At 60.5% G+C, this 12,641-nt stretch overlaps 1 protein-coding gene across 1 annotated transcript; it reads right to left on the bottom strand.

Annotated features, from left to right (window-relative positions):
* Positions 1-5,897: 5,897 nt before the first annotated feature.
* Positions 5,898-8,869, bottom strand: EMD (emerin). The gene is made up of 6 exons (XM_070604595.1): positions 8,031-8,869; positions 7,802-7,909; positions 7,564-7,641; positions 7,211-7,344; positions 6,725-6,771; positions 5,898-6,643 (listed from the first exon to the last, which is right to left on the bottom strand). Exons 1-6 carry the CDS (start codon positions 8,110-8,112, stop codon positions 6,322-6,324), a joined length of 771 nt encoding a protein of 256 aa, XP_070460696.1. The 5' UTR covers positions 8,113-8,869; the 3' UTR covers positions 5,898-6,321.
* Positions 8,870-12,641: the final 3,772 nt, after the last annotated feature.

Raw genomic sequence — 12,641 nt, 5'->3', positions numbered from 1 at the left:
CATTTTTATGGTGACAGATGGAGACTAGACCTTTGGTGGGGAACATGATGTATACGGAAGTCGAAATCTAATGATGTACACCTGAAATCTATATCATGTTATAAACCAATGTGACCTCAATAATAAAACGAGAGAGAGAAATGACTTTCCAGTGACGTGCTTGGTGGCTCTGAATTTGTCACACAGGTTCTGTGGGCGGTGTAGTGCTTTCCCTGTTGGCTCTCGCTGCTGGGCAACGCCGGGGCCCTTGGCGACAGCTCCTGGCACCGTGTGAGGCCGCCGTGCGCCTCTCGAACCCGAGGACGGGGGGTTTTGGGGGAGCCGGGCTCTCTGTCTCCCAGGAGCAGAAGCAGAGGCTAAGGCAGTGCTCGCTGGGCCTTACCTCGGGACTCGTAGTCCTGGCTCCTGGGGACACCCCTCAGCCAGGGTGTCGGGCCGCGTGGTCCTGGGGCTCCCCTGGAGACGCTCAGGCCCAGCGCAGCCCCACACTCCTGGGCCATCTGACCACTGTCCTCACTGTCCCCCTGGCCTGTGACCGAGCAGAGCAGCCTTCCAGTCCCTCGGCCCTGAGCAGGAGGCACACTGAGGAGGGCTCGGCTTCCCTGCAGTCTTCCCTCGGAGGCAGCCTGCCCACGGGGGCCTGGGGGCCAGCTGGGTGCTGGGTCCCCCTAACCCAGCTCCACAACGCCCTTGCCCCGGGGGAGGTCCTCTTAGTGGCCCGCTCTGTGGATGGGCACAGTCGGGGCAGCAGCCAGACCCCGTCCCCACCCACCCACCAGCCCACCTTCAGTACCCATCCTTGGCCCTCACCCTCTCTGCGCAAGGACCTGGCTGCTTTTCCCACTGAGCTCGGGGCGTCTGGGCCCGGCCCGTCCTCAGCAGGTGCACAGACCCAAGGGCCACCCCCAGCCCTGCCCACTGCTCTGCCGTCTCCTCAGCCCTGCTGCCCTGGCTGCGGCCTCATGGGGCTCACGGGGACCCGCCGCGACCCCTGTTGCGGAGGGCGGGGGTGGAGGCAGCCAAAGCCAGCCCGACCTCTGAGCGGCACAGGGTCCTCCTGTGCCAGGTAATGCCCTCCCTGGAGACGCCTGTGGCCTGAGGAGGACACTGGTGCAGGCGACTGGGCCCGTCCTCTGGGGGACCTGTGGCAGCTGGGACGGGCCCGGGGCCCTGGAGTGGGATGAGACCGTCCTGAGCCACAGAGCACCGAGCCAGCGCGCTGGAGGTCCCCGCGGCCAGCAGCTGCTCGCTGACCCTGACTTAGCAGCCGCCCCTTCCTTGGCCCACTGGCTCCAGCGGGGTTCCCCGGGGGCTGCCCTGGAGGGCCCTGGCCCCGTGCCCTGGAGTGGGGTGAGGCCGCCCGTGCTGGGGGGCCCTGTGGGAACCCCAGTGGTCTCCGACTGATGTTCCCGTTGTTGAGGTGCTGGGACGCCCTCATTGTCCGGTGGGTGGCAGCCCCACCCTGAGGGGCCCGGTGCTCCCCTTTCCTCACCTGGGTCCCTTCCAGCCTCCTGTGGGGACAGGCAGCAGGGAGGGTCAGGTGCAGAGGGTCGGGTGTGGCCGGGGCAGGGGTGGAGGCTGGCCAGGTGTGGGTGGGGGCGGTCAGCTCAGCCATCCCCCTGCCCTGCCCGGCCTCAGACCGGGCACGACCTGCAGGAAGGGGGGCTGCTCCCAACTGGGGCGGCCAGCTGTCCCCTCCCCAGACTTAGTAGGTGAGATGGGGCCAGCCCGGGGAGGGCGTGTGGCCGGGGCCTCTCCTCTGCTCCTGGTACCTGTTGGCAAGCAGGGCTCAGGCGTGGGGCCCGGTGGGGCTGCCCGGGCCACCACTCCTGCTGGCTCTGGGTGGGTGGCCAGGCCTTGACACACTGTGTGTGAGCCCAGCTGAGGGTCCAGGCCGTGCACCTCCCTGTCTTCCTGCCAGCAGCCGGGGTGTCCTCAGGGGATTTGCTCAGTGGGGTCGGGTCCCAGGCTGTTTGCCCCCAACAGGACGGGGTCCCCGTGCCGTGCTCCTTTTCCTGGGGCCATCTGCCTGTCCTCCCCCGGAGCCCTGGCAGAGGCAGCGCCCGAGTCTCGCTCCCTCCTGCCCCCTGCCTGGGCAGGCCTGGTCTGGCCTGTAGCCTCTATCCAGGGCTGTCCCCGGGGGCCTGTTCCCCCCAGGTTGCCGTCTTCTGCCCTGCTGCCCCACGTGTGTCACGGCTGCCTGGGTGCGATGTGGTGTCCGGAGCGGGGACAGGCACTCCTGGTTAGCTCGGCTCGGCTCTGGGGCCCTTTTCCCCATGGGGCCCTGCCAGGCGGGGGCTTGGAGAGGATGGGAGGCACGACTCTCTCCTCTTGGCGGGACGGGCCAGGAGGCTCTAGAGGGTGACTCAGGGGAGGGAGGGCTGCCTGGTGGGCTGAGGGGAGAAGGGGGTGCCTCGGGGGGACTTCTATCCCCCACCGGTGCTAGACCTCTCTAGCAGGAGGCAGGCCTGGCTCTGCTTCCTCCTGCCCCTTCTCCAGCTGGGCAGCTTCTAGAAGCTTCCAGAGTGCACCTGCCTCCCTCCCCTCCCAGCCAGCAAGAGCAGTGGGGGAAGTGGTGGGCCAGGAGGCGGGGCCTGACTTCTTGCAGCTGTGTCCTGCCTGCGTCTGCTTTCCGGGGGCGGAGTTTCCAGCGACGGGCCACCAGGAGCCTGGGCAGCATCCCAGTGATAGTGAGGATCCAGTGCCACTTTCTGCCACTTTAGGCCCTTTGGGGCCTGAGGTGGTTCATCCTTATGGAGCCACAGGCTGTACACTCCTTGGGCTGCTTTCTTGGAGGGGTGCCTACTGGGCGCTGGAACCCAATCAGCCCAGGACATGCCTTCTCTGGCTTGAGCAGATGGCTCTGGCACAGAGTGAGGGTCAAGGCAGGGGCATCCCTGGCCCTCTCCATTGCTGTTGTTGTTTCCCCTGGACCTGTCAGGGAGGGGCCCGAAGTCAAAGGGCGTGTCAGGAATGGCTTCCGGGCTCCACACCCTGACCTGCCTATGTGCTCCACCCTACCCACCCAAGGATGCACTTCAGCTCAGCTGGCAGCGGCCCACGCAGCTGGCTCCAATGCCTGGCCCCGGGCCACTCGGGCTCCTCTTCACCCTGGCAGAGCCCAGTTCTGGTGGCACTCGAGGCAGCAGAGCTGCAGTCCCGTGGACCACAGGCAGTCTCTGCCTGCTGCGGTGTCTCAGAGCACTGCTGGAGCCATTGGTGGGAGTGGTGGAGGGGAAGATGGCCTGAGCCCTGGGGAGTGAGAACTTTGGAGCCTTCAGTTGCCCTGTGGGGGAACCCCAGAACTCTCAGGGGCTTTCGGGAGGGGAGCCCCTTTGGAGATCCTGAGGGAGGTAGCCCCAGAGCCCTGGAAAACACTAGGTAGAAGGAGACCTGGAAGCCTGGGGTTCTGTTGGGGGCCCACGGAGCCCTCAAAAGACTTGGGTTGGGGCACCCAGAGCACTCGGGTGCCCTTATGGGGCTGCAGAGCCCTGGGAATTGGGCGGAGCATGGGAGTAGGGGTATGGCAGAGAGCCCTGGAGAGCAGAGTACTAAGAGCAGAGTACCACAGGGATGCAGGAGCCCTGGGGAATGGGGCCAAACTGGAAGGGTATACTTTTTCTTTCTTTTTTCAAAGATTTTATTTTTTTTTCCTTTTTCTCCCCAAAGCCCCCCGTTACATAGTTGTATATTTTTAGTTGTGGGTCCTTCTTGTTGTGGCACATAGGATGCCGCCTCAGCATGGCTTAGATGAGCAGTGCCATGTCCATGCCCAGGATCCAAACCGTTGAACCCTAGGCTGCCGAAGCAGAACAAGCACACTTAAACGGTGCACCACTGGGCCGGCCCCATCTTTTTTTTTTTATTTGGTGAGGAAGATTGGCCTTGAGGTAACATCTGTGCCAGTCTTCCTCCATTTTATATGTGGGATGCTGCCACAGCATGGCTTGATGAGCCATGTGTAGGCCACACCCAGGATCCCAACCTGCGAACCCCAGGCCAAAGCAGAGCGTGCAAACTTAACCACTACGCCACCAGGCTGGCCCCCAGAAGGGTAGTCTTGAGGAGGCCCAGAGACCTCGGGAGCTATCAGGACTCCTCAGGAGGAGAGTGTCTCAGAGCCCTTGGGCAGGAGGCTCAAGTGGGGAGCCATTAGCAATCCATCTAGTGCAGCAATGAAGGAACTGGTTGCCCTTGGGGAATAAATGAATGAAAAGGGGGAAACTGTCACATGGGTGGCAACTGTTTCCTCCCTTTCCTCTCTTCTCTCCTGCCAAACACCACAGTGGTTGCCAAGCACACCTAGCCTTCCCCTTTTTCCTGCAACAGATTGACAACATGAGGCCTAGGAAGGGCCATTCCATCTTTCTGCCCTTCCACGGGATGCCCCAAGCCCCATTCCCCTTCCTCTGGTGCTGTCCCTTCCCTCCACCGCAGCTATTCCAGACCATTGGCATGTCAACCTTGCCACTTCCCCAGACCCCACGTGGGGTCTACTAGGCTCCACTTGCCTCTCTGCGCAGACACCGTGGGGCTCCAGCCCGACAGCAATTCCAAGTAGTGAGTGCTTGTCAGGGAGCTGTACTCACAGGCACGGTCAGTCCCTTCTCTCAACATATTTGATTTGGGATCAGTTGCTGAAACGAGCTGCATCACTGTGCCCCCTGGGGCCCTGTTGCCCCTCCCCCTAGCTCACTGATCTGACTATCACATCACTGATGAAGAGGCAGCACTCCCTGCCCAGGCCCACCACCCACCATGGAGCATCCGGGTCTCAGCCCTTGAACTAGGATGGTGAGGGGCAGAGGCTAGGGGCCTGGGGAGTCCATGCCACAGGTGGCTGGGTACTGAAGGACAAGCCACGTGGGGGCGATTTGCAGCAAATAAGGAAGGCTGAGGATGTCGGAGTGGTGAGAAAACCAGAAGCAATTCTTTTCTTTCATTCTTTTCTGTATATTTTAAATGCAGAAAAAACGTGTTACTTTTAGGAAAACACACCAAAAGAATGTGGGGAGAGACTAGGATGCAGCAAAAACAAACGGCCAGGAGCCAGGGGTAAGAGGGTCCCAGTCCCAGCCCTGACCCGAGCTGGCCTTGTGGCCAGAGACGGCTGAGAGCCCCCAAAGGCTCAGGAGCCCATGGGTGCACATGCAGCCTCTGCATGGGTGCTGTGCCAAGGGAGAGGCCACACCTGCTGAGTCCTGCGGCTTGTAGCAAGGAGCCAGTCAGAGGAGAAGCCCTGGCCATGCCCTTGTTTCCCACCTGCCTGCGTGGAGCAGATGCCAGCCCCTCCGTGGTTTCCTGCCCTCTGCTGGCAGCATAGAGGCAGGATGCACGGCCTCCCGTGGCATTCTATCCTGGGTTTCCTTAGCACCTGCTTTTAAAAATATGTAAACTTTGAAGATTCCAAATACCCACAGCAAAACACCTGGAGATAAGTGAGGAATCAGATTCCCCACAGGAGATGGGGCATTTCAGAGCGCTGGCAGCATTCCCCCGGGCACTGAACAAGCAGCTCTCTGGGAGAAAGCATGGCCAAGCAGATGCCTTACTTCCTTTCCATCCCCCGCCCTTGGACACCGTGGTTAGGTCAGCTCCTCCAGGTAAAACATCCGCAGCAAGCTCTGCACAGGCAGCCTCGCCTGCATTTCAGGTGGACTCTCCATGCTCCATGGTGCCATAGTTCTTCTCCTAATTACGAGAGCTTTGGGTAGCGAGTCAGGGAGTAGACGCCACAAGCAAAGCACAAACGTGTCCACGGGTAGCGTGCGATCCCAAGCCCAAGCCCAAAACAAAAAGGGAGAAACGATGAAACCAGATAGTGATTCTGGAGACCAAAGCCCAGAGGCCCCGAGCCACGAGAGTCCAACCCCTCCCCCAGCAGGAAGAGCCCACACTTTAAAAATAAATGGTCTTTTTATTGTGTGTCCATGAAAACAAAGTCAGGGTGGCCTTTGGTTAATCCCCCCCAACAAGGTGACAACGAACAGGAGGCATGCAATGACAACAACCACGTTCTCCTCTCCAGGAGAAGGGTCTTGCCCTCTTGGGTCCTAAGGGTCAGAGGCAAGCAGGACCAGGAGGCTTCAGAGGAAGGCCTGCCCAGGCCCACCACGGCGCGCAGGGCCTGAGCCGGCTGCCTCCCTGGCAAAACAAGGCAGGACAAGTCAGGGGGAGCAAGTACTGCCCCCGGCCAGGCCCAGCACCCCCAAGCTAGAACACACAGAAAAGCAACCCCCCCCCCACCAGCAAACACTGCTAATGCAGTCAGCCAGGACTTCGAGAACAGCTGGCCCCGAAGCCAGCCCCTCAGGGCTCCATTCAGAAGGGGTTGCCATCCTCAGCCTGCATGGAATAGTAGACAAAAAGCAGGAAGGCAGCAAAGACCAGGAACAGGAGCAGCTGGCCCCAGAGTGGGACCTGGCGATCCTGGCCCAGACCAGCTCCAGGGGCCTGCTTTTCTGGCCGGATGGCACAGCGGGTGAGCCATGAAGGGGGAGGAGATGAAGATGAGGACACGGAAGAGGTAGAGGAGGATGTGGGGTAATAGGACAGGCCCAGGGAGCTTCTGGAGACGTTGGAAACGGGGCGGTAGTGCGCGATGCTCTGGTAGGCACTGTCCCGGCCATACACGGGGCGTTCCCTGAGGCAAAGAGGGAGCAGATGGACCAGGAGGTCCTGGGTCCAGAATCAGCCCTGGTCCCTGGCCCTCCCTACTACTCACCTATCTTTACCCTCCTCTTCAGAAGAGAAAAGACTGTCATCACGCATCTATAGAAGAGAATCCAGGTGAGGGAAATTGCTGACAGGGTCAGTGTAGCCCGGCCACATCCCTCAGTCCAAACTTCCTCTGCTGGCCTATCCCACCCATTGCTTAGAGGCCCAGGCCCTGCCCCCCTCCAGTACCGTTCTGAGTTCCCGACCTTACCACTTGGTCAGTGACTGCCCTGGCTGCCTGCACCCTACTTTCTGCTCCAGGATTCTCAGAAAGAGCTCAAACCTAGACCCCAAACCAGGGTGCAGGGCACATCCCATATGCTCCAAACAGTTCTGACAGCCCCCAAATGACCCCCTGAGTAGGCAGGTGTCTGCTGACCCCCACCTCTCCCTGGAGGCTTGGGAGCTACTATAAGCTCCCTTGACTTATGCAAACCCAGCTCTGACCCCCTCAGGTTGTACACAAGTACAGGCTACCAGACAGCCAACTCACCTGGTGGTGAAAGGTATCAGCGTCTGAGAGTGAAGGTGAGGGCTGGCGGAAGCCCTTGGACGTGCCCACAGACTCAGGCTCCCCGTAAGTCCTGGTGGTCAAGTAACTCTCCTCATAGTAGTCATCATTATAGCCTTGGGAAGGGGGGCAGCAGTAGCAGAAGGAGCAGTGGTGTCCCCCGCCTGGCCCGATGGCCCTAATCTGAAACCCACTTTGAGGCCTGTGATATGGTTTACCCCCCTCTAGGGCTGCTAAGGGATGGTGGGGGTTGCGGTTTCAGGTTCTCCCTGACACTGGGGTCCCTGAGGGAGTGGAATGAAGGTGTCAGGGTGTCCACCCCACACCTGCCTTACCCTTGCTCTGGTAAAGTAAGGCGTCCTCCTTCTTGGGCAGATCGTACATATCCGAGTCTACGGAGGCTGAATCTAAGTCTGAATGAGGGGGTCGCGACCATTTGCCCCAAGGCCCCCCTCCCTTTTTCCCGTGCCCCTCCCGGCCAGCGCCCCTGCCACACCCTCGCGACTGTCCTCCCCGTCGCCCAAACCCTGTCCTCACGGGCAGCCAGATGGGGCTCTGGGGCGGGGGCCTCACCCGAGAACCGGTAGGAGAAAGACGATGCGGACGAGTTCGGGGGCGAAAGCCTCCGTCTCTGGGTCTCGTACTCGAAGATTTTCTTTTCGTAGAGCTTGCGAGTGGAACCTGGCCAGACATGGGGCGCGGGGCGGTCAGGGGCGCGGGCCGGGAGCCCGGGGACAGCGGGGAGGGCGTCCCGGGAGGGGGCGCGGGGCGGAGCGCGGGGAGGGGGCCCGCCGCCGCGTACCCACGACAGGCCCGTGCGGGATGTTGTATTGACGCAGCACGGCGGCCAGCTCGGCGTCTGACAAGACCGCGTAGTCGTCCATGGCGGTCGGCAGAGGACTGGGGGCGGCCCGGGCCTGGCGACACGGGCCGAGCTGCGGCGGCCTGGGAACACAGCAGGGACAAGGCGAGCGCCTCGGGAGCGGCTGCGCCCGCGACACGCCTGCGTCACGCTCGCGTCATGGCCGCGGGCTCTGCGGGCTGCGCGCGCTGCGCGGGGCGGAGCCAGGCCGCGGGGAGCAGCCGGCGCAGACCAGTCCAATCGTGGGAGCAGGCGGGGCGGGGCTGGAGAGCCCAGAAGTCCCAAACGGGCGGGATTGGCTAAAGGCGAAAGAGGGGCGGGGCGTGTGCGGGAGCCAAAGCGGCGCACGCCAGTCCGGCCGTGGGAGCAGGAGGAGCTGCGCGTCCGCAGGAAGGGGCGGGGCCTGCGCGCGAGGGGAAAGAGCGCACACGCGCCAGGACAAGGGAGCGGGGCGGGGCTGGCGAGCCGAGACGTCACTGCTGGCGTTTCGGGTGAGAAGCGAGGAGGGGCGGGGCCTGCGCGAGGCGAACCAGCAGAAGGCGGCCGGAAAGCGGGAGCGGGTCAGGGCCGGCCCGTTTGGCGTACTCGCCCTCCCTGAGTCAAGTGGGCTTCGCCGGGTCCCGCAGCTCCCGCCGCTCCGCCCTCACCCCCTCCCGGAACCCGGGCTCCAGCGCCCGCGGTTCCCCGGCCGCACCCCGGCAGGCCGCCCCGGCAGCAGCGGGAAAGGGCCCGATCCTGAGAGCGGCTGCCGGAAGGGCCCGGACCCTAAGCCGCCCCCCAAATCCCCCTCCTCCGTCCCGCTCTGCACGGCCCTGGCCTGCGCACCTGCGCCCGCAGGTCCCCACCGCCTCCCTCCCTCTGCGCGTTCCACCGGGAGGAAACGGGGCAGTGGGCCAGGAGGCCGCCCAGCACTCCAGGAGCAAGCAGCCTTGGAAGGGCCCGGGCATGCCAATGGGTACTGGCACGGGGCGCCGTGTGATGCGTGCAGAGACAGAGAGTGTCTGCCTGACCCACCCTGCCGGCCACCTGGGGCACTCGAGGTTTCCTCTCCTGTCGGAGTGGCCCCTGAGCCCAGGAGGCCACCAGGCAGGGTCACGGGGGCTCTTCCAGACCCGCAGGGACCTGCTCAGGGGTTCCAACAAGGCTTGGCAGGGTCTGGGTGGGCTTCAGTGTCGTGATAGTGCAGAGGGGAACCCTGAGGACTGGGGGGGGGGGCCCACGGAAGGCTGCCAAGGCCTGCTGAGGAGCCTGGACGTTACTAGGAGTTGGTGAGGGCCTTGGTCAGTAAAAAGCTGTCCCATGGAAATTGGAAAGGAGGTGATAATCATGTTCTAAACAAAACCAGCTGATGGAGTGTGGGGCCAACTGAGGTGCTGTCCCTGGTCGCAGATGACAGAGGGAGAAGAAGACAGAAGGGCTCTGGTCAGACCCAGGCTGGCTGGCCCAGCTAGTGAGGGTCACAGTTCTCCATAGAGGTTTGCTCATGGGGTGGAGAAGAGGTAGCCACAGAGGGAATGGTGAGGAGATGGGGTCCTGGTCTGACTACACATCAAGACCCTCAGAAGAGTTGCTGTTGGCTAGGTTTTAGAGCAAAGGCGAGGCCTGCTCTGTCTCCTGAAATAGGGGGAAGAGGTGTGTAGGTCCTCAGACATGTGCATGGCAGTAGAGAGGGGAGAGCCCTGGGCAGGGCAGGGGCTTGTTGCTTATCTTTCAGAGCAAGGAGGGAGATGGCGTTTGGGCTCTGGGCCGCTCAGAGGCTGCCTCCTGGAATTTTGAGTTTTGGCAAGCTCAGATTCCCCAGCACCTCTCCAAGCCTTCTTCTGCAGTGCTGGCCCCTGTCCCGGAGGCCCAGTCCTCCCCCATGCCACCCCTCCCCGTGTGGATCCAAGCTGTTTCCTTATGAGGTCAAGGAATTCTAGGTTTGCTTTCTCCCCAAGGAACGCCCCCTCCCCCAGCACCTGCCTCGGCACTCTGCCTTTTATGTCCCCCCTGTTACCCCGCTATGAAGTCCCACCATGGTTGGCACCAGGAGGCTGAACTGCGATGGTCCCCTCTGCCCACCCCATGGGCACTTGCAGCCCAGGTCCAGCCCCATCGCAGCACAGACCTGTCCCATACCACCAGAAACCACGCAAGCCCTTGCCCATCAGAGCTGAGAGGCCTGCACCACTCCATCACACAGGGGGAATCAGGGGCCCAGAGACGGAGGACATTGCTCAAGGGTCCCGTTCCCCCATGAATGGCATCGGGGAGTACCTAGTCCTCGGGGCAGTGACCTAGCCAGCATGGCCAGCACGGGTCCTGAGTCATCAGAGGGCCTGTTGGGGGAATCTGCGGCCTCCAGGGGAGTCTTCCTGGGAAGGGTGGGCAGAGTTAAAGAAAAGGAGGAATTTCTCTGGAACCGCAGCCAAGGTGAAAAGTGCTTGGAAGCCGCAGATTCCAAGTCAAGAATAAGAAGACAGTTTCTCCTTCAAGGATGGGCAATGGCTTCTAAGCAGAACATTGTATAACTTGGAATCTCAGCAAGATTGAAAGTTATAAGGGGAAATAATATCAACACACATACATTTCTCAGCATCCGTGTCCAAGGAGATGATTATTTACCGAGCTACTAAAGTTTTCTTTAAGATCAGAATCTTAATACTTTAGTTTGATACAAAACAACTTTTCTCTTCAAAGATGTTAAAGATCCTTTGAGTTTCACCTGGTATTCGAATGCTTTGAAACATTGCTCAGATAGTAACAAAAGTCATAAGATGGTGATTATTGTGAAAATTAATGTGTAGAATATTGTCACAATCAATATAAAATGGTGAATGGCTAGCTGACCAAATGCTTCTCTGAGAATGCCTTGTGTCCCCCCAGAACACAGCTGTTCATCTCGGCCCTACGGGCACAGCCCATTGCAGGTTCAGCCTGCCTTGGCAGCAGGAATGGAGCCGATTCTAGCGGTCTTCCGAAACCTTCAGCACAAGGAGAAAAGGTTTCATTGATTGGGATCTCCACCAGGCACAGCTGGTGCTATACAAACCTTCATTCCCCTTAGACCTGGCAGAAGTAGAAACCAAGAGCTGTGCCTTTTTTGTGTGTTTTGGAGTGTGTGTGGAGGGGGAGGGAGGCAGTAGAGGATTTAAATGGAGATGGGGGGCCCGAGATCCAGCCATGTGGCCACTGCCTCCTGAATGCCCCACCTATTGTACCCCTGGCTCTGATTGCCATGCTTATGGTAGGTGGCTTTCTCTCCTCAAAGAACAGCCTTGGCTGTGAGCTCCAGCAAAGCCACCTCATGGGCCTGAACTCAGGCCGCTCATCTATCAAGTGACGATAACCCACTGCCCTCCCCAGTGATGAGGGGGAGTTCCCACCATAGGGAGCAGCAAGAGACACGGAGCCCCTGGCACTGCTAGGAAATCCCACCATGAGTCAAGGTGGAAAGGACATTGCCAGCAGAGCTAGCAAAGGCAGCAGCGGCTGCAGGGAGGCCTGGAGAGCAATCAGAGCCTTCCTGTTAGCGTTAAACTGTAGCCGCCAAATTCATTTAGCAGGTGTAACCAAATAACTTCCTCTCTCCATAGAATAGAAAATGTCAAGTGCTTTTCCAGTAGTGAAGGAAAGTCTCCGTTTGTGGAGCGCTTGTCTCAGTCATTCTGTCAGTCTCTGTGTGTGCTTGCACGGATGGTCTCAGGATGCAAAATGTAGTTCTTATTGGGGCTTGTGGGCAAAGTGTTAAAATGACACTGCTTTATGTGGCCTTCCCCAAGGAAGTGACATTTGAGCTGCGCCTGAAGCTACCAGGAAATGGGCACTCAGAAGAGGAAAAGGGAATCTGGCAGTGCCAGGGTGTGGCTGTGCCCACCCAGTTCACGAACACTTGGCTCTTTGGCTGCACTCCACTGCACACTCCCGGACTTTGGGACTGCACCTAATTGTGCTCCTGAGAATTCAGTACATTGCTTTTTTTTTCTTCTTCTTCTCCCCAAAGCCCCCCCACCCCCACCCCCAGTACATAGTTGTATATTTTAGTTGTGGGTCCTTCTAGTTGTGGCATGTGGGATGCCACCTCAACATGACCTGACGAGTGGTGTCATGTCGGCGCCCAGGAGCCAAACCGGCAAAACCCTGGGCCGCTGAAGCGGAGCGCGGGAACTTAACCACTCAGCCATGGGCCGACCCCTCAGTACATTTCTGCTGCCTGCTCCCAGGCCAGGCCTGGCACCCAGCAGGGACCAAATCAGTGGCAGCCAGGATAATTGCTCATCCCGGGGTTCAGGTCCCTGCCCCACTGTGGCTGTGCAAGTGGTAGGCACTCAGTGAACACTTGCAACAGCCTGTTGTCCCCCAACCCCAGAGGGCAGAATCTGACCTGCCCGGCCAGCCCAGGCTTGGGGCAAAGGCAGACGGCGTGACTGTGGGCGGCTCCCTGGAGGAGGTGGCTTTTCTGGCTGGGCAGAGACGTGGGCCTTGCAGACCCCGCGAGCTCTAGCTGCGACCCCCCTCTCTGCGGCCCTCCCTGGGAGGTGAGCTCATCCCAGGCGGGGGCGGGGGGGGGGG

This window comes from Equus przewalskii, chromosome X, assembly GCF_037783145.1.
Source record: "Equus przewalskii isolate Varuska chromosome X, EquPr2, whole genome shotgun sequence".
In the NCBI taxonomy this organism is placed as follows: domain Eukaryota; kingdom Metazoa; phylum Chordata; class Mammalia; order Perissodactyla; family Equidae; genus Equus; species Equus przewalskii.
This window is presented reverse-complemented; position numbering and strand designations above follow the sequence as displayed.

What these genes read in the sequence shown, in the direction of transcription:
- EMD (XM_070604595.1), bottom strand. Translation starts at nt 8,112, where the DNA reads ATGGACGACTACGCGGTCTTGTCAGACGCCGAGCTGGCCGCCGTGCTG. An exon ending in CTTACTTTACCAGAGCAAGG is followed by an intron (nt 7,345 to 7,563) that starts GTAAGGCAGGTG and finishes CCCCTTCCCAAG; the next exon opens with GCTATAATGATGACTACTAT. An exon ending in GAAGAGGAGGGTAAAGATAG is followed by an intron (nt 6,644 to 6,724) that starts GTGAGTAGTAGG and finishes TCTTTGCCTCAG; the next exon opens with GGAACGCCCCGTGTATGGCC.